This window comes from Quercus robur, chromosome 10 (assembly GCF_932294415.1).
Source record: "Quercus robur chromosome 10, dhQueRobu3.1, whole genome shotgun sequence".
NCBI lineage: Eukaryota > Viridiplantae > Streptophyta > Magnoliopsida > Fagales > Fagaceae > Quercus > Quercus robur.
This window is the reverse complement of record NC_065543.1, coordinates 39,925,532-39,949,450: the sequence shown is the minus strand read 5'-3', so window position 1 is coordinate 39,949,450 and position 23,919 is coordinate 39,925,532. Positions and strand designations below refer to the sequence as shown.

Genomic DNA, 23,919 nt, shown 5'->3' with positions numbered 1-23,919 from the left:
AACATCATTCGTGTCTGGAGGAACAGACTCCATCCAAACGTCCAAGGGATTTGTAATAGGTCGTCTAGCAAGTTTATGAGCTACGCCATTATCTTGTCTCTTAATATACTGAAAAGATACATAACTAAATAAAGAACAAAGGGAAGTAATGTCTTGCAAGATATGCCCAAACGCAGAGTGAGACATATTGCCTTCCTTGATAGAATTAATAATCACTTCGGAATCACCTTCAACTACCAATCTGTCAAATCGCAGCTCCATAGCGAACCAAAGAGCTCAGCGCGCTGCTAACACTTCCACCATCTCCACCGAAGCAGGTAGTGGAATCTGCTGTGTCATAGCAGCCATAACTAATCCGACATCGTTACAGATTATAATGCCAAGGCCAGCCTTGTTGTCTTCTGCAAAGTAAGCTCCATCAAAATTAACTTTGAGTAAACCTGTTGGAGGAGGGCGCCATCTCACAGACCTCGCTGTGCGTGGAATCTTTATGTGAATAGGATGCAGCTGCTGATATTCCTGTAGGCCGTCGCTAGCCAAGGAGCTGATCTTAGCCAACGGGAAGGTCTCCTCCTTTGCCCGAAGCTTGTTTCTGCGCATCCAGATAAGAGAAATCGTCCAAGCAAACAGAGCAAAGCGTGATCTGTCCTGCTGGGCAAGCTGAATCACGTCTAAAAAATTGGAGACAACGTTAGTTCCAGCCCCCAAGTCAGCAAAAGACACCTGCCAAACCGTTGAGAGAAGTGGACACTTCCATAGGGCATGAAATGTATCTTCAGGTTCCAGCTTACACAGTGAGCATGTGGTCTCTGTTAACAGCTTACGGCGGGCCAGATTGACTCTTGTAGGTAATGAGTCATTCCCAGCACGCCATAGTAGCAGTCGAATACGGTTTGGGACCTCCAACTTCCAGATTCCGTTCCAAATGCTCTTCATTGCACCCATAGTAGACGAACTAGCACCAGCACCATTTCCACACTCCATCTCCATGAGCAACTTGTATCTGGACTTGACAGAATAGACCCCATCATGGTTCCTCGGCCAGATAATTTTATCACATCTGTTAGAGAAACTCAAGGGAATTGCTTTAATAGTTGAAGCTTCCATGGGCAAAAAAATCCTATCAACCTCTGCCTCTTTCCAACTGAACAGTTCATGATCAATCAAAGTGGACACCAAAGCTTCTGAGCTGGAGTCCGAAATGGGAGAAATGACCCTACCACTATCAATACCTGGTAGCCATCTATCATGATATATCCTGACTGCAGAACCGTCTCCAATCCTCCATCTCATACCCCGCATAATGACTTCCCACCCTTTGAGCATACTTCGCCAAGCATAGGATCCATTTTTTTCCTTAGCATCAAAATTTGATCCATTAGGAAAAAATTTTGCTAATGATAAAAGTTTAGTAATAAAAGTTGAAGTAACTTTGTAAAGTATAATAAGTAGTCAAACTTTAATACGACTTTATGTTTTTAAATATAAAAACTTTCATGTATTTTTCAGAATAATAAGAAGCTAACATATGTGCTAAGTAATTGTTTGGAGAGATTGGGACACAATCGAACCTCTAATTTTGTATTGTATGATAGTTCGTCAATGGACTTGTTAGACTTTTATATTTTTCAATTTGAATACTGTGTTTGTAACAGGATTTATCCTAAAACTGGTTTGGTTCTTTAGTTTTATTGAGTTTTCTTTTTACCCAATATATATGTTGCATATTTAATATTTTACGAAGTATGTTTCACAGGTCACATGTATTTTATATATATATATATATATATATATATATAGCATTTGCATGCACACTAGTAGAGAATAGAGATTGCAATTAAGGAAATAGCCGGATCATAGATACCCTCATTGTCGTCTTCCCATCCCACTCATTGGGAATAAAACCCTCACTTTAAAAACATGGATGTTACTACGTGAGCGTGGCTTCCTCTTGATGAAGTCATGAAGCACACGTTTGACCTTTAAGCACCATATAAACCACAAACTCCAAGCCAAAATTGCCGTTGTTCTCTCTTCCTCTCCTACTTTAAATTATATTAATTGTTGACCTCAATTACATTATAGAAAAATTTTATAGCTCATTGAGTGTACCTACCATGTTTAGTAATAATATAAGATAATCTAGGATGCACAAACACTTTATTTGGAGTGTCGTATCTGTATCGTAGTTGTGTTATAACAGTATCCTATCAATCATATTAGATTATAGTTTTCAAAAATTGTTTGTGTTGCTGTATCGTATCCGTACTTGTCTAGTGGTTCTTGTAAACAGGTGCTTCACTTGTCTTCGTCGGTTGCCGTTTACAAGAGAATCAAGTCGGCCCTCTCTTATATTCTCTCTCACCCACATAGCCTCCAACTCATTCTCACATGTATATATATATATATATATATATATATAATTAGCTCTAATAATCAGTAACTATCCCACTAAATGCTTAAATTCCATTCAAAGACCATAAGATAAAACAACAACATAAATTACATGGCGAAACAAAACCCATGTATGCAATGCACATATGGAGTAAGAAAGTGAATCTGAAAAGAGAGAGTGAAATAGCATCCTAAACAATGAGTGGGCAAATCGGCCAGGATATGTTAGGAAATGGGGTTAAAACAAGAACAACAATACCATAAAATAATAGGCTGACTTGACTTGCTGTTTTTATAAGAACTAATGTTTGTCTCCTCTCCTAGGGTTTGTCAATGGACTCCTATTTTTTGCTGTTGATAAATTTGTCAACGGACTCTTAAGTCCTAACAAATTGACTCAAGATTTAATAGAGCTTAAATTCTACAAGTAACACTACAAAATGCGGGGGCTTTGGGCCGCGTTTTTGAAGCCGCGGCTATAAAAAACGCGGCCCAAGATAGACTAAAGCCGTGTTTTATAAAAACGCGGCTTAAAAAAACCTTAAAGTCGCATTTTAAACGCAGGGCCATAGAAGGGTTCTGAGGCTGCGTTTTTTTTGAGCTAAAAACACGGCCTAAGGACCTCCGTATTTAATTTTTTGGCAAACTCTTTTTTTTTTCCTTAACTGTGGCATCATTTTTAAAATGCGTCTCTAGCATACCTGAAGTCGTGTTTTATAGACGCAGCTTTAAATTTGGTCTGAAGCCGCGTGTTTAAAACGCAGCTTTAAATTTGGTCTGAAGCCACGTTTTAAACACGCGGCTTTAGTTTGGGATGGAGCCGCATTTCTCAAACGCAGCCCCAAGTTTTGCCTATAGCCGCAGGTTAAAAACGCAGCTTTAGGATTTGTATAAATAGTAAACTAAAAATATTTTCCACCCATCGCATATCAACCTCCATCTCTCAAGCCCGATCTTAACCCTCACCCTCCATCTCCAATCTCAACCCTTACCCTCCATCTCTCTGATCTCAAGCTAGCCCTCACCCTCCACTTCCAAACCTTTCATCTCCAACCTCTTAACATTTCAAATCTTTGGTTGTTTCGCAGAGAGAGAGAGAGAGAGAGAGAGGGAAGCTAAGAGAGGTAATTATGTTTTTATTTTTTGTTTTCAATTTTTGAATTTAGGGTTTTAAGTTCTGTGTTTAATTTGAATAGAAATTTAGGGCAAAGTTCTTTAGGTTCTGATTATTTTCCGTTTCTTTTTTTGTTTCGCAATTATTATATTTGAATTCTAGGGTTTTGAAATAGTTTTATTTTGAAAGGTATAGGCTTTTGTTGATTCTTTGATCTGTTGTTGTTTATTTTCGAGCTACATCTCTCTCTGTCTCTGTCTCTCTCTATTTAAGCTTCTTTCCTTTTTTTTAAAACAGGGTCTTGGTATTTCTGCTTGTTTGACTCGGTGGAAACTGGAAACGATCTCTTTTGCTCCGAAATTTCAAACTTTGGAAGCTCATTTCATCTTTCAAGATTGAAGGGTCTTTCTTGGATTCTTTGACTTTCTAGTATATGTGTTACAATAAATAAATGAATATGTAACATACACATGACAATGAAAAAACACCATTGCAAAGTTAGAAGAGTTTTTTTTTTTTTTTTTTTTTTTTTTTTTTTTTTTTTTTTTTTTTTTTTTTAATCTGAGATAAAATTCTATTTTAGAATAATCTAAGTGTATATGTATTCGAAAATTTTTCATGGAGATTTAAACTTTGACTTTTGTCCTCCACATCCCATAAGCATTTATACTTGTGAATTATTTCAAGAATACGTCGTGGTTTTGAATAGAGTTACTACCTTCAAAATACTATTAGAATCGTTACTAATGATTAGAATCAGTCAACTACCACTTAAAAGTATACTTTTATGCACAATTCTACAAATATTTTAAGCCTCTAATGTTTTCACTTGACGCATCAATTGAGTGAATTGGCTTTTGCTCAATTAAACCATTGAACAAACTTAAATTACTCTTAGATAGAAAGTTCGCTTGACCTTGCATGACATTTCTCTCAAGACTGATCATCAAATTGAAACTTTGCTCGACTTTGCGTGATACATTGCTCGAGAAAACTCTAGACAAAAAGTTCATTCAACTCTCATTTGAGCGTAATTTTAAACATTTGTCTCATTCATTCTTCCATTTTCAAAATGGCATTAAAACACACACCTAGACACCCACCCACACATATATAACAGGGTGTGAGCTAACTTTAAAAATTACATATTATGTCTTTAATTGATAAGTTTATGAAATTGTATATGAAATTGTGGTGAGTTTAATTATTATTATTAATTCAATTTTGTTAAACTTCAAAAATCCTTTTTGAATAATGACCGTATGAGATTTTTGTGTGTTTTTAATAGATATGTTCATGGTTTAAATTCCTCATCTCTTATTTAAAATACAAAAACCTCTTCTTCTTCTTTTTCCCAAGAATGGTCAATGAAATTTGCTATTGTCATGAAAAGCATGTACTCCCCACACCACGTATACTGTGTGTAGTCCCGTGCACAATTATGTATTTTTTTTAGAAGAGATTCAAATTATACATAGTATTTGCTTACACTTTTTAAAAACCATACATTTCTAAAATGTGTAAAGGTTTCTCATATATATAATTTAGAATTTAATTATATTTAGACTCTTTGGTTTTTTTCATCCAATAATTCACTTGTTATAAAAATTAAAAAAAATAAATAAATGGATATGTGGCGAAAAATTGAATTTTAATTGAAATCCAATTTAGAATCTAATTGGATTTGGACTCTTCGATTTTCACACTCAATAATTCACTTGACATAAAATTAAAAATTAAATAGGACACGTGGTGTAAAATTGAGAATCCAATTAAAATCTAATTGGATTTTCTTTGAGTTTTGTCTATTAATATACATATAAATAACTTGAATTTTACATGTGTGAATTGTAAATTTAGTTTTTTCTTTTAAATTTAATTTATTTAGGAAGAAAGAAAAAAGAGACAGAGTAGACAACGAAGAAGTGAGTAGAAAATAGTATCGCATGTTTATAGGAAAATTAATAGATGTGTTGACAACTTAAGCCAAGATGAGAGCCGTACAAATAACTGATTCCTGTATTTTGAATGACTCACCGTCTGTAATGAAAAGTTTGCTGGCTTTTGATAAAGTTTAGAATTTTTTAGATCATTATGATCTTATTAAAAAATAAATAAATAAAAAGGTAAGCAAAGCAAGCAGCTGAAGAAGCGTGTATGCACGCGCAAAAAAGGAGCGTGGATGTAGATGTAAAAAAAAAAACTAGCTCGAGAGAAAAGAAAAGACAGTAAAAAAAAAAAAAAGTAAACTCTTAAAATAAAATTGCAAAAGAACAGAACAGAACTGAGCTGGCCACACCCCAAAAGTCAAAATCCTATCACAAAATTAACAATCATTTCATTTCATTATACTATTAATTATTACACCAACTAAGAATTGAATTAAATATCTGAGTAATGCTTGGGGTACATGACTCACCATCACATATTTATCAATTACAACTCATCATGTGGAAGATTGTGACACAAAATTATGGAAGATTATGTGATCTTTATCATTCCTCAAATCTCTTTCTATTTTATCACAGCATCAACAACCAACTCTCCCTCTCAATCTCACTCCTACAATCTTTCCCATAATTCTTTTTATTTTATTATATATATATATATATATATATATATAAAAAGAGAGTCTATATATATAAAATGTAATTGTAATGTAATTCCAAAAATCTGTGAGCCCCTGTTTACAAAAAAAAATCTGAGAGCCCCTAAAATCTTTTCTCTTATCCAAAAGAGCAGAAAGACCACGTAGTGGAATTTGGTCCGTGTATGCAACGAGGGACATAGGGACGCACACGAAGCTTTTATTTATATTTACTCACACTCACTCTTTCTAACTCCAAATTACAATTCCAAATTCCAATTCTGTTCTTTTAGATTTTTTTTCTCTTTCTATCTAGAAAAAAAGTGTGTGTAGTTGATCAAATTCTCAATGTCTGGTGGTGAAGCATTGTTCAGTACGGAAGGGCTTGATGAAGTGGAAGACTACATTTGGGTTAGCTTTCTCTTCCGTTAATCTTTGAAACCGAAAAGGCAACTGTTTGAGTAAATTGAATCGGATTTTGATTGCTTCTTTTTGTGTTTGGTTGCTGAGAAAATTATGGAAAACGAGAAAAAAGAAGAACAGCGGAATTGTTGTTTTGTTTTTTTGTTTGTATAAGCTGAAATAACCAGAAATCGTTGCTCAACTTGAAATTGGAAGAAAATTGAGTTTTTTTTTTTTTTTTTTTTTTCAGTAACCAATCAGTGCGTTAGTATTTTCTTCGTCCGAATTTGTTTGTTGTCTTTTGTATTTTCCTTCAACATTGTCTGGTTGCTGTGTACGGAGAAAACAAAAGTGATTTGAGTTTGATTGCGTGATTTCCCCGCCCTTTCCCATTGTTTGGGTAGTGAGAAAACCAAGGAATTTGAATTGATGGAAGTTATTGTTTTGGTTTTATGTGAAATGGTATCTGTTTTCTGCAACAACTAAATTGGCAAAAAAGACCAAGTTGGTTTAGCTCGTAATCTTTCTGGAGAAGAATTGATCATTTATGATGTGAGTTTAAATGCTTTGTTTGTGAATTTGAATGAACTTGTAAACATGGATTGAATTGCAGGCGAATGACAAAGAGGGATCAGCGGGTTGGGACACATTTGGTTATGTTAATGAATTTGTGCAGAGTGGAAACCAAGCATTTCGAGACAATAAATTGGAAGAGGTGGGTGTTTTTCATTTAGAGCGGTCTGTCAATCTTTGTAGTTTACTGACACATTACTAATTTCTTGTGAAAGAAGAAATAGTATTCAATCGTGGATAGAAACCCGCTCATAAAATGCTTTGAATACGAGCTTTGACATGTACTATATATGACTTTACCAATGACACTATATTAGATGAAATTGCTGATCCAGTTTCTTTTCAGGCAATCACTTGTTACTCAAGAGCCAATAACATCAAACCAGGTGATCCTGTTATCCTCGGCAACCGAAGTACTGCTTATATCAGGTTAAGGATCATTTCATGGCTAGATTAGTGATTTGTGCTTGATTGCATGTCTTTAATTACATTCAGAGCCATTAACATTCATTAACTATATAATAAATTTGTTGCAATGAAAACAACTTCATTCAACCAGGATTAGCCAATTCTTGAAACACAGACCTCCAACAACTTCTGAATATAGACCATTGAATGGGCTGGATCCTACAACACATGCTGAGGTATGTGTTATAGCTTTGCTATATATGCTTAAAAAAGAAATTTCATTTGCATACATTCTAACAAGTATTGGTTATCTATAAATTCAGCTTGCTTTGAAGGATGCTGAGAAGCTAAATAGCATCCGAAAGGATTCGGTAAAATCATACATTCTAAGGGCCAATGCTCTCATATTGGTATGAATATATTTCTATCTTTTCTTTTCTTTTTTAGCTTTCTGAATTTATTTTAATGTACTAGGGGGTGGGTCCCACCCTCTCATTGTCTGCACATTCAAACTTTAAATGGTGAATGTGAAGAATAAAACATGTAACCCCCCAATGTGGTGGGGTGTAAGCCTCAAGGCATATGTCGTTTAAATTATGGTTTTCTATATTTAAAACATATAAAAAGAATTTGGGATTGTAGAAAAAAAAAAAAAACAAAAAAACAAAACAAAACAAAACATTAATAGTCCTCCGTGGATGATAATTTGGATAAATGAAAATATTAAAAAGTGTGTGAGGTTAGAAATGAATTTGATTATGAATACTTGTTAATTAACCAATTGAGGGAAAGGTGTGGTGGCCATCGTAGATGGTTTGGTTATGACCAGTAAAGTTGATTACTGCACTTAAGTAGAAGACACCAGTCATTGATTTGGATAGAGTAGAATGACAATAAATTGTTGGAAATGTAACACATGAACACTCAAGTTGATCCCAAAAATGTAATTTTCTACATGTTTTTTACATGGAACTTTTAGTTTATTCTTATATCAGGATAAGAGGCAAAATCCTTAATGTATTATAATCTTTTTCCCTCCATCGATGTTTGCATGTATACCATATTTGTCACATTGATGTTGAGTCGTTGACCTTGCTTTGTATCTACAGTTGGAGAAGTATGACATTGCCCGGGATGTTATTCTTTCAGGTCTTCAGATTGACCCTTTTAGGTGAATGTAATTTCATTTAATTGTTAAATTCTGTTGGAGATATGGTAATACATTTTTCTTTAATTTTTACACCGTGAATGGATCTTGTTTGTTCCTGGAAATATGTAGCAATCCTCTTCGTGCTTCTCTTCAGAATTTGGAGAGAACATCAGCCAGTTTAATTGGGAGGAGAGAAACATGTAGCAATCATCTTCATGCTTCTCTTCAGGAATTGGGGGAAATATCAACCAGTTCAATTGAGAGGAAAAGCCATGGTAGGCCAGAACGGACTGATGACTTCGATTGTACGCTATGCCTGAAGTTATTATATGAACCCATTACGACTCCTTGTGGGCATTCTTTTTGCCGCTCATGTCTATTTCAGTCCATGGATCGTGGTGAGCACCATGCTGCTGTTGATCAAATTTTCCATAATACCTTCATATCACATTATTTTCTTCTAACTTCTTTATTAAAAATCTTAGGTAACAAATGTCCATTGTGCCGAACCGTTCTTTTTATTAGTCCTAGAACATGTGCAATCAGGTGAGTTGCTTATGTGGCAATGATAATTGAAATTCTTGTGTTAATGGTTTGACTCTAGAAAATCTTTATTCTACCCATGCTGTATGAATTGAACACGTTAGTCTGTATAGGAGCTGCCGTTCATTGGTTCAACCTTGGAGAAGTAGTTTGCAAATACAATCATTTATGCATGACTGTATCCGTTTGATTTGTAGGCCCCATGCTGTCCAAATTAATGTTCAACTTTGTTAAGGAGCTCAATGATACGTGTAAAGGAATTTGAAATATCTTATTGGGTCAATATGAGTCTAGAAAATTCTTTTGATATGGACCTTAAAGTCAAGTTATCCTCTTCACCATGCATGCCGTGTCATATTAGTGAGAATGGAGAAAAAACTCTTCTTTCTGGAGTTACTCTTTTGCTTCATTTGTTGTAATAAAGACTGTTTCTACAATATACAATCTCACTTGGTTTTTTACCAGTGTGACACTTAACAACATTATACAAAAGAACTTCCCAGAGGAATATGCAGAAAGGATTACAGAGCATGAAAGTTTGACAAACCTTGGTGTTGATTTGATCCCTCTTTTTGTCATGGATGTTGTCATTCCTTGTCAAAGGTTTCCTCTCCACATATTTGAACCCCGGTACAGGCTTATGGTGAGTCAGTCAACTGATTACCATTCTTCTTTTGTGGCTTTCATATATTATAATGAAATTAAGATAAATGGGTAGATTATGGATGTGGTAGTAAATCCATAGGATGACTACCTTTGTATGCAACAGAACATTTTGGGAACCCTTGCATGAAATAGCTAAGTTTAATTAGTGTCCAATTGATATTATTTTATTCGGCAAAAAGAAAAAATGATATTGTTTTATAATTAAGAGTGAGCACTTGTCAAGTATTGTATTATCATCAGGGATTTTGTTGCCTCATCTAATAGTGTAGATGGTAACAACAAGAAATGCTCCATAGAAACAGAAAGGAATAATTATTATCCCTGGCTGTGCAAAAGCACATGTAATTGTTTCTAACAATGTGGTTAAGCATGCAATTGAGTAGTCTTTTGTTGGTTTTGTTGCCTTATTGTAAGCTTCTGCCTTAAGATAAATACATGGGAAGAGGTGTCATAACATAAATCTTAATTTTCTGTCTGATTACTTACCAAAAAAAACAAAGAATTTCCTGCTTAGATATCTCAATCATTTTTTATCTTTTTTTCCCCTTTGGAAGTATAAAATAAAAATGAATCCAGATGTTAACTATATCTCCCCAAAAATATATTTGTATACAAATAATGTTAATGTTATCATTATTAATGTTTACTTGACGAACAGGTGAGGAGGATAATGGAAGGAAACCATCGGATGGGAATGGTAAATTCTTGTCACTGGTCCTTTTCTTTTTCTTTTCGTTCTTAAGGTATATGTTTGACAAAGAATTCCTCACCGTTACTGGGTTTGGTTTGTCTGTTAATCATGTAGGTTATTACTGATTCTACAACAGGTTCCATAGCCGACTTTGGTTGTGAAGTAGAGATTACCGAGTAAGTTTTTTTTTATCCTTTTCACCTTTCATAAAATTGCTAGCATGCATACCATTTACTTGTTTTCTTCTGAACGTCACTTTTTATATACCATTTTCAAAATTTAGAGATCTTGGTTTGTTTATTGATGTAGGTGTGAGCCACTTCCAGATGGACGTTTCTATCTAGAGGTGAATGATTTCTTCCTTGTATTCATACATTTGCACTTTTCTGAACTGAATTCAATGCAAATGTTATTTTACTTTTGAAAATTAATCTCTTATTTTTTCTACTTACATACATTTATAACTTCAAGTCTTTTTGCTTTTATGACCAGAAAAGGCCATTGCTTTCAAAAACTTTGATGAGGCATTTCCTTGTTATGAAGCTTTTGGTTAGACTGGTTGCATTTCTTTTAAGATTGCAAATTAACACTTGATGAGCCATTGTGATTGTGATATAAGGTTATCTTGTTATTTGGGAGAAAGTCCACGAAGTGATTCTTTGGAACTCACTAAAGTTTTATCTCCTTATAAGAAGTGTTCATAACAATTTGTATAACCTACCAATGTGAAGGAATGGAGCTCTATTTCATATAAATTGGAGCAAATGAGCTCTAGGTCAGGTGGGCATAATATATATATATATATATATATATTGGAGTCTGCTTGCAAGGAATAAGCTTGTTACTGAACCTTCTTAGCCTTTTGCCATGCAAATGCTAAAACCTTGTGGTGATCATGCATGCTTTTATAATGATGTGGCCTCATTCAAGACTTTGATACCTTTGACGATATTTTTTAATATGATGAAATATAGGAGTCTAACTGACATAGAAAGGAAGAAATTCTTGGAAAAGTAAATTACATTGATCAAAATAATGGTCTAAATTTGATGCAGGGAGTAGTTGGAACCCTAAAATGTGTAGTCAAGCCATTGAGTCTTATTTTCATTCTTCTTTTCATCAATGATTTGCTCTTTTTATCTTACAAAAACAACACACACACACAATTTTTTTTAAAAAAACCAAAGATGTTGGGGTACTTTACGGTCTTTACCTTTCCGAATTTCTGGCCTTGGTTCTTAATTTGGGTTGTGTTATTGTCCTCACATGGATGTTAGTATCTCCTGACTTAGAGTTTAGTACTTCCAATATGTTTAAAATGGTTTCACTTTAATGAATGTAGAGGTAACAAATTTTAATAACTTCTAACATGAATGCTTTTTAAGAATTGTGTGATACAACCCAAGTCTAGATGTGATGCCTAAGAAAATCTACATGTGAAGCCTACCCAGCACCGTGTGAATCATAGCTGATCCCATTTTTCTTTAAATTTTTATCACAAAAACATATCGGAGAATTTACCTCATATCATCAAGTATCAGAAACACCAAAAATCAACCTGGTTTCTATTCTTTCAAGACTGTTCACAAAACTCAGAATTGCCCCTTAAACCTAGTCTTTCTTCATCAAGACCAACAGAAGTTCCTAAGCTTTTACATCATTAAAGCTAACCTTGGCAACCGCAAAAGCTCTGAATGACTTCTTACCAGAGAATGCACTGCAAACAAAACCACTGCTTCCTGCAGTGTTATCTACTAAATTAATTGACAATCCTATCTTGTTAGTTATGTATGATTGACTTAGTTGTGCTTCCCTACTACACATTTATAGGTTAAGGAATTATTTATGCTTTTATCCTAAGGTTGGTTCAGAAATAGTTTTTAAATTTTTCCAAATATCTTGTGGATGAAGGTAGAATCCAAACATGAAGGGAAACATGCTTCTCATACTCATTCCACGTTAGCATTTTGGGACTAAGGCTTGGTTGTTATTATACATATGTGGAGTTGTGGTCATTTATTGTTCCTTTTCTTAAATCCATTTTTTATGTTAATAAGCAGATTGAAAGTCGACGAAGATTTCGCATCATCCGATCTTGGGATCAAGATGGGTGAGTTGATCTTCACACATTTGTTTATTGCTATCTATCATATCGTCTGCAGTTTTTTGTTTTTAAGTTAGATTTTGTGCCTTGATGATTTAACTCTTATGCAGTTATCGTGTTGCGGAGGTTGATTGGGTGAACGATATTCCACCAGAAGGAACAAGAGAAAGAGCAGAGGTAAGCTCACTGCAAGTTTGGCTTTCTTGTGAGTGTGTGTGTATGAGAGAGAGAGAGAGATTCCACCCCCACCCCCCCACCCCCAACCCTCCACACACAAAAAAATAAAAAAAATAAATAAATAAATAAAAATAAAGGAAAAGTTTTAAAAGGATAACAAGAAGCATGAATTATAATAGCTTGCTTAGAAGTAGGAACGTCAATATTTAAAGATCGCAAGGAGGTACTTTATGTTACCTGGTAGTCATCTGTTAAGCATGGTCCTGGCTGTTCAGTTGTGTCTCTGGAATTTTAGTATGATATTTTAATAGATGTCTGCAGACATTTTCTGGATGTTTTATTTGCAATTTTAAATGCTTCAACCTATGCTGCAAATGGTAGTGTATAACAGCTTAATGCCAATGTGTGAAAGTCTGCTGGGTAAAGAAACTTAAATAAAACATAAGAACTAGGAAATAATCTCGGGGTTCATTCTGAGTATTTAATTTCCTTAATAAAATGAGGTGTCAAGTTTTATATTTTGTCATTCATACAACATCTTGTAGCCAAAATTTGAAAGTACAGTATATGGCATGCACTATTAGCGGAAGATTTGTAGGGCAGCTTATTTTTGCTTTCACCTTTATGGATTTTTTTTTTTTTTGACAGTTGCAGGAATCGACAAATAATGCAGCAGAATTTGCTCAGTCATGGATAAGGCGACAAAGAGAAGCAGCACGACAAGGTAAAACTCTAAGGGAAGGGAGGCTAATGCCAATTTGATCAGCATTGCCGTAATCCCTACCTAAAGTTATTAGGAAATATTGATTGAATCAAATAAATATTTCGTGATGTCTACCCTAGCAAATATCAGTGTGCTTTTTTCTTTTCTTTTTTTTTGGTTGCCGCCGGGAGGGGGGAGGGGGTGTGTGGAGAGTTGGGAGGTAGGAGAACTGACGTCCTGTTATCATTATTTATTTTCTACATGTAAATAAGGGCATTAAAGAATGCTCAAGGGGTTTCATGATGGAGCCTAGCAAATATCAGATAAATGCTTCATTGCTTTCTGATACTAATAGGGGAATTTGTAAGACACATTAGCCTGCATGTAGTTCGCCATTGCACAGTCATATGGTTTTACCAAGGATATTGTCTTGTCTTGCAACTTTGCAATTTATTCTTGTGGTTAATGGACAATTCATACTGCAGATCCAAGAAGACTTGAGAAACTCCTTAACTTTGAAGCAATGAAGCCTACACCGCAAGATCCTGAGCGCTTCAGTTTCTGGGTATGATTAAATATTTATATAAAATATGTGGGGCTGAACCATTTTTTAGTACTGAGTGCTAATTTAGGCTTAGCTGCAGCTTGCTACCCTGTCAAATCGGAGGCCTCATGAAAAATTGGAACTCCTGCGCATTAGAGACACTAGAGAGGTATGGAACCTTTCTTTTCTTGTTGCGAAATTAAATAGCAGTACCAGGCTGGCAGATTGTGATGTTTACCATGCAGTGCTGTATTTATCTCACACGAGCTCCTTTTAATAATTCCATTTAAGATATTCCCTAGCCAACACCTTATATAAGCATTGATCCATATTTTGCAACTTGGGAGGGAAGGTCATATGGGGGAGAAATATGCCTTGGTGCACCACTGGCACAAAAGTAGTAACTTCTCTTAAAAGTGATTCGCTAGGCTTTGATATCAGATTGATAGAACACCAAGTTAAAAACCAAGAATATTGTTGTTGTCCGCACATAAAATAGATTTATTCCTGGGGAGTATTAACGTCACTGTATAAAATTATTGCATAAATATTTATATTTTGTTGATTGCTTCTTACTATCACTCTTAGCTCTGTGTAGCTTCTCCTTATGACCCAGAAAAAATGAAAAATGATAAGAAAAGTAATTCTCATTGTTATAAGCCAATTTGGAGGTTCCCTTTGTAACATGAAATATTCATACTCAAAATATACTTATTATCACTTTGTTAATTTTTCTTGCAGAGGATCAAACGCGGACTAATATATCTTAGAGCATAAGAACAGAGCTGTCGGGTACGGTGAGGAAAGTTGTAATAGATTCAATGCTTCAATATTGTGATTAATCATCAGTAAATTAAATTAATTTACAAGTGATTCAAAGTTGTGATTGGTTATCAGTAAATTAAATTCATTTGCAAGTGATTCAATATTCTTTGGTCCACATACTATAGATTGTGGATCCCTATTTCATTGTAACCGAATTATAGCTCAAATTCAATAATATTAACAAACAGTTTTTTCTACATTCTTGCTGTTTTCTGTGAATGGTCCCTCTTTTAATTCTGCTTAATTAATCCATTGAACTTCTTTGATCTGAAATTTCTAAGGAAACCAAAAATGTATACCATAAAGCAATGATATAAATGCAAGGTGGCCTATCTTTTTGGTTCTGCCAGAGAAATCTTAATTCAACTGCTGTAGACGACAGGTATCAGTAATTTTGACTGAAAAGTTCCTGGATCATCTTTGTCTGTGGACCATTTTTGTTAAATTAGATTCCTTTTTGATTGGTTTTTCGTGTTACTGATACAATCGTGCTAGCCATGATCTAAAAAATAACCAATTTTTTAAATCCAATATTGAAAATCGTTTTTTTTTTTATTAATATTTTTCAGATCCTATTGATTCGCAAGTCATCAACTGACTTTTATTAGGAGAATCATATCTACAATACCCCATTGCCTGCATTGCCCTTTTCCTTTTGGTACCGGTTTTTTGTGGATCATTTAATTTCAATATTTTTACAAAGGGAAAAGTTAATAAATGCGACATCAGTTTAAGAACTATTTTTAGAAGAAACAAGCCTCATCACACAAGCTTCGTGCATGCGATGAAGCTTTTTTTTTTTTTTTTTTTTTTTTTTTTTTTTTTTTTTTCTAGTGGTCCTATTTTGTAGAAAAAAAATTGTGTAGGGTTGCATTTTTATATATATAATTTTTATTTTGAAAATCTAATTTATAAGTGAATAAATTAATTTGAAAATTAATAGGAGAATGGTCTTATTTTTTAGGCAATATATTAGTGGGAGTGAGGGAGTTGCATTTTTACTAGATTGTTCTTTAATTTTGTCTCTACTTAAACATAGGAGTGTAGAGGCATTTTTGAACTAAAAAATGAGAAATCCAAACAGGGGAAACCCCTTAAATAATAGTATAGAAAAACTACTAATTTTTTGACAACTTTTTATATTTTTCTTAAAAGAAGTATTAAAATTTAAAATTTTCTTAAAATAGTTCATTAACAAATGTGTCAACCGTCAAGGACATCCATTAACATGATCCACATTTACAAAAATAAGAATGTAAATCTCAAGTGAGTTGGCTCAAAATTCTACCAAATTTTTCCATAGCCTTGTTTTATCGTTGAGACTTAAGAGGCAACTTTGTTTCTGAACTTCTTTGTTTTGTTTTTATTTTTTATTATTATAAATCAATGGTTCTATTAATCGGTGCCTTTAGGACATTTGTTAATGGACTATATTAGAAAAATTTTAATGTCATTTTCATGGGAAATATAAAAAACTGTAAATGAAAGTTTTTTTTTTTTTTTTTTCTATAAAAAGCTTTGTAAGGACTGAAATTGTATTGGACCCAAAATAGGATTGGGTTCTAGCCCAAGTGGCCCAAACAATTAATTTGTAGAGCGTGGATGAAAGAAATAGATCTACTCCAAAAGAAAAATTTGGTAATTTAAGACTGTCACACGAAAGATGAGAAAATCTGTCCTCGGATTAACTCGAGGAGTTTATATTATATTGTACTTGTTAAACAATAAGATTATACGAGAGTTCGCAGTCTTCTTCTCAAATTCCTTGATTTTTCTCCGATCCCCTTTTTTAGTACATCTTCTCATGTTATATACTACAATCTTGGTAACATCCCTACAACACACGTGTAGGTTAGATTCGGGAAACTCCTTCCTGTTCCATCCAGTAACTCCCAGAACCATCAACCAGTAGCTGTAAGGCTGCTGGATCACTGTTCAGGCATCACTTCCACATTAATGCGACCAGAGAGTTGGTTGAAAAGTATTTAATTCGGAGGTAGCAGCCTTTGAAGATATTTGTTTGCCCTTTTCCTTTTCCTGCACCTTGCCCAACGTCCAACCCTTATTTGTGATGTAACTTTGAAAAAGGTCCATGATGATATGACACTCTTACTGACCTCGGACACTAGATACCGAGGTGGTTTTTCTCCTCAGACATTTGTTGGACTTATTTCTTATCATCTCTACTCTTCTCTTTATTCCGTTCTTCTTATAATTTCATCTGAACATCCTCGGATAGTCCAATGTCCTCGGATTGGGTCATAGGCCCAATTAGTACAGCCTTAACAGTACTTCCTAATTAAATAGCCCCCACAAGCTTCTAAAAAGTTTTCTTAAACCAATACTCTTAGGATATTTGTTAACTTTTCCCAAAAATCAACATCTTTCTCCCCTTTTATATATGGGTCATGCTAACAAGTGTCCTTAGAGCACTCATTAATAATCCATTTTAGGAAAATTTTAATACCACTTTTATGGGAAATGAAAAAAGTTGTTAAAATATTAATTAATTTTTTTTCATTTCCCATAAAAACTTTCTTTAAATAGATTATTAACCAGTACTTTAAAGACACTCGTTAGCATTTCCCTTTATATATATATATAACAAATCACAATGAAATTTTGAAAAAGAATTTGGAAACATCCTCTGATTTAAAGCTAAAAGGTATTTCAAGTGATAAATCCCAATTTAGCTCTGTTTACTATTCAACTAAACCTGAAACTTCCACTCCATTTAGTAAAACTGCTAATGAAGATGAGGAAGATACTGTTTCTGTTACTCCATCTGATCTTAATTCTCCTATTGAAACTCCTCCTGTTTACCAAAATCAATTAAGAGTTTTGACTATTTTAAATGATGATTTTGAAATTGATTGGGATTCTTTGTACAATGAGTTTATGCTTGCTTCAAACAAAACCAAGAGAAAATATTTCCAAGATAATTTTGCTCAGTCTGATAAAGACCGTGTTAAAAGAAAATGGTTGGAAATGATGAATCAATTGAAAAAACATATTTTGTTTTTTGATTTTCTTGAAAACCATTATGTTCCAAATAATGAGGTTTCAAAACAACATTTGAATGTGATAAAGAAATCAAATTTTGTTAAGATTGATAAAACCATTGTTAGGTCTAGTCATCCTCCTCTTGATTCAATTTTGATAACTACTAAGAAAGATGAAGTGACAAAAGAAGAAGTGAAGGCCTCTCCTTTCAAAATTGCTGATGATCAAACTCCCATTGTTAGCCTTATTGAACAAAACAATTTTACTAATCAATCTTTGCATATTATTGGTCAACAGCTTGACCGTATTGAAGAAAAAATTGTTGAAAAATCTGTTAAAACTGAGAAACCTTTGATTAATTTACCCAGTCAAGGAGAAAAAGTTGTGTTCAAAACTTCTCAGTCCAAGACTCTTGAAATTGTTGAAAAAATGCTTTCTGATTTAAAAGTTAAAACTGAGGGTACTTCTACAAGAACTCCAACTGCTCTCACTATTTCCAAAAAAGAAATTACAGATTCTGATACTGTGTCCTCTGTTTCTTCTGTTCCTGTTGATGAACTTTATGAATGGAATATTGATGGTTTGTCTGAACTAGAAATCGTTACTAAAATGATTCACATGTCTATGGTTGGTATTGCTTATCAAAATAACCATAATCTTGATCAACCTGATGTTATTAACTTACTTGTTACTGGGTTTTCTGGTGCTCTTCGTGGATGGTGGGATTCATATCTCACTGAAGAATCCAGAGAGTTTATTAAACATGCTGATAAAAAGAATGATGACTGTTTGCCTATTTTTGATGAAAGTATTGTTTGTAATGGAGTCAATACCTTGGTCTGTACTATTCTCAAACACTTTGTTGGTACTCCATCCAATATTTCATCTCATGATTATTTAAATAATTTGAGTTGTCCAACTATGTCTGAATACAGATGGTATCAAGATGTTTTTATTTCCAGAGTAATGCTCCGGAAAGATTGTCTTAAGTTTTATTGGAAAGAAAAGTTTATTGATGGTCTGCCTCCTATCTTTGCTCATAATGTAAAACAAGAATTAGTGGGAAAAAATGATTTTATTGATTATAATAATTTAACCTATGAAGATATTTTTAGTACTATTAAAAAACTTAGTACCAATAGGTGTAATGATAAAAAATTGTTAAAACACCAACTAAGGTACAGATATAACTTTGTTAAACCTAATTATTTCTATGCTAAGAAGAGATTTGTTAACTGTGGAAAATCTGGATACTTTAATAAAAATTGTAAAAGAAAATCTAGAAATTTAAAAGACAAATCCAACATACTAAATATTGATAATTCTTCCGATATTAAAATTGGTAGTAGAAATTCTTGCTGCAATGTTATTAAAACCAATGTTCTCACCAAGAGTAAAGAGGATAAAACTTTGGAAAAATTTAATAAAAAGAAAGCTAAAGAACTAACTGTTAATGATTTACAACATGAAATTAATATTGTTAAACAAGAGATAAGCGACTTAAAACATGATTCTAAAGATGTTAAAAGTGATAAAAATAATCTTAAACAAGGACTTGAGCATAATGATGGAGATGAATCCTGTCAACAAGCTCTTCTTTCTGGTAAAGGTATCCCTGATGATGTTACTATTTCTCAACTTGCTCTTGTTAATAAAATAATTCCTCCAAAATGGTTTACAAAAGTTAAAATTGTTGTTTCCCTTGATTATCATTTCACTGTTATTGCTATGATAGATTCAGGGGCAGACATGAACTGTATCCAAGAAGGATTGATTCCTTCAAAATACTTTGAAAAATCTACTGAAAGATTGGTTTCTGCTAATGGTTCTCAGATGAAAATAAAGTATGAATTGAATAATGCTCATGTATGCCATGCTAATGTTTGTTTCAAGATTCCTTCTGTTCTTGTTAAAAATATGACTGATAAAGTGATTCTTGGTTTGCCTTTTATAAATGCTTTATATCCTTTTCTTGTTGAACATGATGGAATTACTACTGATCCTTTTGGACAAAAAGTAAAGTTTAAATTTGCTTCGAAGTTTGATATTGATACTAATACTGCTTCAAACATGATTCATGCTAAAATTAAACATCTTCAATTTCTTCAGCAATAAGTTAGATACAAGAAAATTGCTGAACAAATTTCTGATAAATTGTTGCAATCCAAAATTGATAATTTTCAGAAAATGTTGATTGATGATGTTTGCTCCGATGTTCCTAATGCTTTCTGGCATAGGAAAAAACATATTGTTGATTTGCCATATGTCAAGGATTTTGATGAGAAAAATATTCCCACTAAAGCTCGTCCTATCCAAATGAATGTTGAAACTGTTGAATTTTGCAAAAAAGAAATCCATGATTTGTTGCAGAAAAAATTGATTAGGAATAGCAAGTCTCCTTGGTCTTGTTCAGCCTTTTATGTCCAAAAAAATGCTGAAATTGAAAGAGGAACCCCAAGATTAGTCATTAACTACAAACCACTGAATAAGGTTTTAGAATGGATTCAGTATCCTATTCCCAACAAGAATGACCTTGTCCATAGGTTGAATGAAGTCGTTGTGTTCTCTAAGTTTGATATGAAATCTGGGTTTTGGCAAATTCAGATTAGTGAGAATGATAAGTACAAAACTGCTTTCACCACTCCTTTTGGACATTATGAGTGGAATGTTATGCCATTTGGCCTTAAAAATGCCCTAAGTGAGTTTCAAAATATCATGAATGATATTTTTAACTCCTTCAGTCATTTCACCATTGTTTATATTGATGATGTTCTTGTTTACTCTAGCTCTATTGACGAACACTGGAAACATTTGAATTCGTTTCTAGATACTATCAAAAGAAATGGTCTTGTTGTCTCAGCCAAGAAGGTTAAACTATTCCAAACCAAAGTTCGTTTCCTTGGATATGATATCTCTGAAGGACAAATTCGTCCTATAGATAGAGCCATCCAGTTTGCCGATAAGTTTCCTAATGTTATCATTGACAAAACACAACTCCAAAGATTTCTTGGGTCATTAAACTATGTTGCAGACTTTTACAAAGATATGAGGAAACAATGCAAACCTCTGTTTGATCGGTTAAAGAGTAATCCTCCTCCTTGGTTTGATGTTCATACTTCTATTGTTAAACAAATCAAAACTCATGTTAAGACATTGCCTTGTCTTGGTATTCCTACTGTTGGAGCTTTCAAAATTGTTGAAACTGATGCCTCTGATGTTGGTTATGGTGGTATTCTAAAACAAAGAATTTCTCCTGAGTCATCTGAACAAATTGTTCGTTTCTATTCTGGTATTTGGAACAATGCACAGTTAAATTATAGTACTATTAAAAAGGAAATTTTATCTATAGTACTATGTATTTCAAAATTTCAAAGTGATTTGTTAATCCAAAAATTTTTGTTACGTATTGACTGCAAAAGTGCTAAATATGTTATTAAAAAAGATGTTGAAAATATTGCCTCAAAACATATTTTCGCTAGATGGCAAGCTATTTTAAGCGTTTTCGATTTTGATATTGAATATACTAAGGGTTCTCAAAATTTTATCCCTGATTTCCTTACCCGTGAATTTCTGCAGTGTCACCATGACAAGTAGAAGACCAAAAGATAATCCTCCTGCTGAAACTGATAAACAAATTGTTAAAAAGGAACCTGCTTCTCCTCTTGAAATAACCAACCGCTTCACCACCCTAGGAACCATCCCTAGGATTAATTACTCCACTGTTCTTGCTTCATCTTATGATCCTTATGCCTTAACCCCTGTTAACCGGCCCATCAAAACTGTTTATCCAAAAAATTCCCCTCAATACATCAAAAAACAATATTTCCAACACCTGTTTTATATTGAACCCAACAGAGCCTCTATTTCTGATCCGCTCAGACTTGCTGGGAGTTATTTCCCTCCAAAGTTTCATTGGATTCCGAAGCATAGGGAAAAGAATTTAAATTATTATTCTGATCTTCTGCGCCATGAAAGATCTATTATTATTAACACCATTTCTGATCACAACGATGTTTCCAAAATTATTTACCACAGTGTTTACCTGGCCAATTTTATTTCTGAAGAACAATGGGGCTCTTCTCTTACATCTACCAGAACAATGCCAAGTTCCCCCATTCCCTATTCATATTATGATTATATCATGGCTTGGTCAAGATTCATGCTGCACCAGAATGAAAACATGTCTCATTCCTGGTTTGTTAACTTTGACAAAGAATTCACTGGTGATTTGCCCCTTTGGTTCAACCGCTGGTGGGCCCAATTTGGTCCTATTGTTGATTTATTTCCTGCACCATTGCTTGAAGCTTTCAACAGTTTCAAGAAATGTTTTAGGTGTGATGCTTATGGAGCCAAATTTCCTGCCTTGCTTCATTTTGTTAAAAAATATAAAATACCTTGGATATTGAAATGGCAATATGAGAAAGATGGTGATGTTCTCTCCAGGCATTGGTATGTAAAATGGTGGGGAAAATTCTCTCACACTCAAAAGATCATTATCGTTGTTGCCTTTATCTCCAGAGAATCTTCATCTGCTGCTGCTTTGCCCATGACCAAAGATCATTCCCCTGTTCAAACCCCTGCTCCTGCTGATGCTCCCTCTTCTTCTTCCGGCAAAAATGTTCAGACTAAAAGCTCCTCTATTGACAATTTGAGAAAGAATCCTGATGCTCTTCTAGCTTTACTCAAATGGGCAGAAGAAGTTGTTGCTAATAAGGAAGAATCCAAAGAGTCCTCTGAAGAATCTGTTGCTCACAACCCTTATTTCCCATATGACCAGGAGCTGTTTGGACATGATGAAGATACTCCAAATCTTCGAGAAGATTGAGCTTATTTGTCTAGCCTGCATAAAGGCCAAATGCTACACTGTTTACTAGTGGACTTTCACTGTTAATTTCCACTCCTGATGATACTGTTTACTAGTGGACTTTCACTGTTAATCTCCACTCCTGATGATAATGTTCTGAAAATTTGATTCTCCGTGTTTCCCGTGACTTTTAGTCACACCAAGATTGCTTTCAGCAATTTATCTTTTACTGTTAACTTTTACTGTTCATGAGTACTGTTTACTCAAAGCTTTGCCTATTTAAGGGGGGATGTCCCTTAAGGGCTTCTCAAGCAAAGTTAGAAGCAAAGTTTTAGTTTTGATTTCTCTTCCCTTAGAACTAGCCTTCTTAGAGAGAGAACCCATTTGCTTCCACTACTACTATTGTTCTACTACTACCTTGTTAATCCTTGTTCACTACAAGCCTTGTAATCCTACAAACCTTGTAACTAGGACTAGTTCAAGCTTTGTAACTGTTGAAATCTTGTATTCACTACTACTACTGTAAGTGTTTATCCTACTTTCAATAACAAGTATTTTCAGTTCTATGTTCATTACTTTACTTGTTGCTACCACCACCTTGGATGGATTACCGCCATACCGGATGGTTTTAAATTGCTTTCATTTATTTTGAACTATTGTTCTTATTTACTTTGAATTATTTTGATATATACTGCTTGGCTGGTTCTACCGCCTTATTATTGTTCTTACATTCAAGTTATTTATTTTCAAGCTATTTACTTTCAAGTTCTTTACATTATTTCCATTTACAATATTACTGTGCTTCCGTCTCCTTCTCTTCAGCAGCGTGTCCCCTTCCCCCTTTATGGTATCAGAGCCACTCTTTTCTGGCCGGTGGTAGTGTGGTTGTGTTCTTTGTCTTCTTGTCCGTGTCTACCCGAACGCTTGATATTCCGTTGTTGTGTTCCCTTCTTACCGTCGTTGGCGCCACCCTAGTCGTAAAGTGAATTCCTAGGACCTAGCTGTAAGGCCCGTTTGAGCCAAGAGAGGGCGTGTAGGGCATGAGAGGTATGAGGTTGGTTAGGGTATGTGTTACGAAATGCAACGGTTGTGAGAAAAACATGATAACTGAGTGTTGAACCTAGGATAGTATGGATAAGTTGTGGAGATCCAACTCCTCTATCAGCTCCAGGACTAGTTGTCCTCCTGATATTGTAAATGAAGAAGATCACACTATTGATGATAATGAGGT

General features: G+C 34.1%; 1 protein-coding gene across 1 annotated transcript; it reads left to right on the top strand.

The window, feature by feature from the left end:
* The first annotated feature begins 6,171 nt into the window (after positions 1-6,171).
* LOC126701504 (uncharacterized) lies at positions 6,172-15,080 on the top strand. Its single transcript, XM_050399637.1, has 18 exons — positions 6,172-6,506; positions 7,111-7,212; positions 7,417-7,499; positions 7,630-7,714; positions 7,802-7,888; positions 8,588-8,649; positions 8,758-9,026; positions 9,114-9,174; positions 9,637-9,814; positions 10,496-10,534; positions 10,643-10,704; positions 10,838-10,874; positions 12,589-12,638; positions 12,743-12,809; positions 13,458-13,533; positions 13,998-14,077; positions 14,157-14,225; positions 14,798-15,080. The coding sequence occupies exons 1-18, from the start codon at positions 6,444-6,446 to the stop codon at positions 14,831-14,833; spliced, it is 1,506 nt and encodes a 501-aa protein (XP_050255594.1). The 5' UTR covers positions 6,172-6,443; the 3' UTR covers positions 14,834-15,080.
* Positions 15,081-23,919: the final 8,839 nt, after the last annotated feature.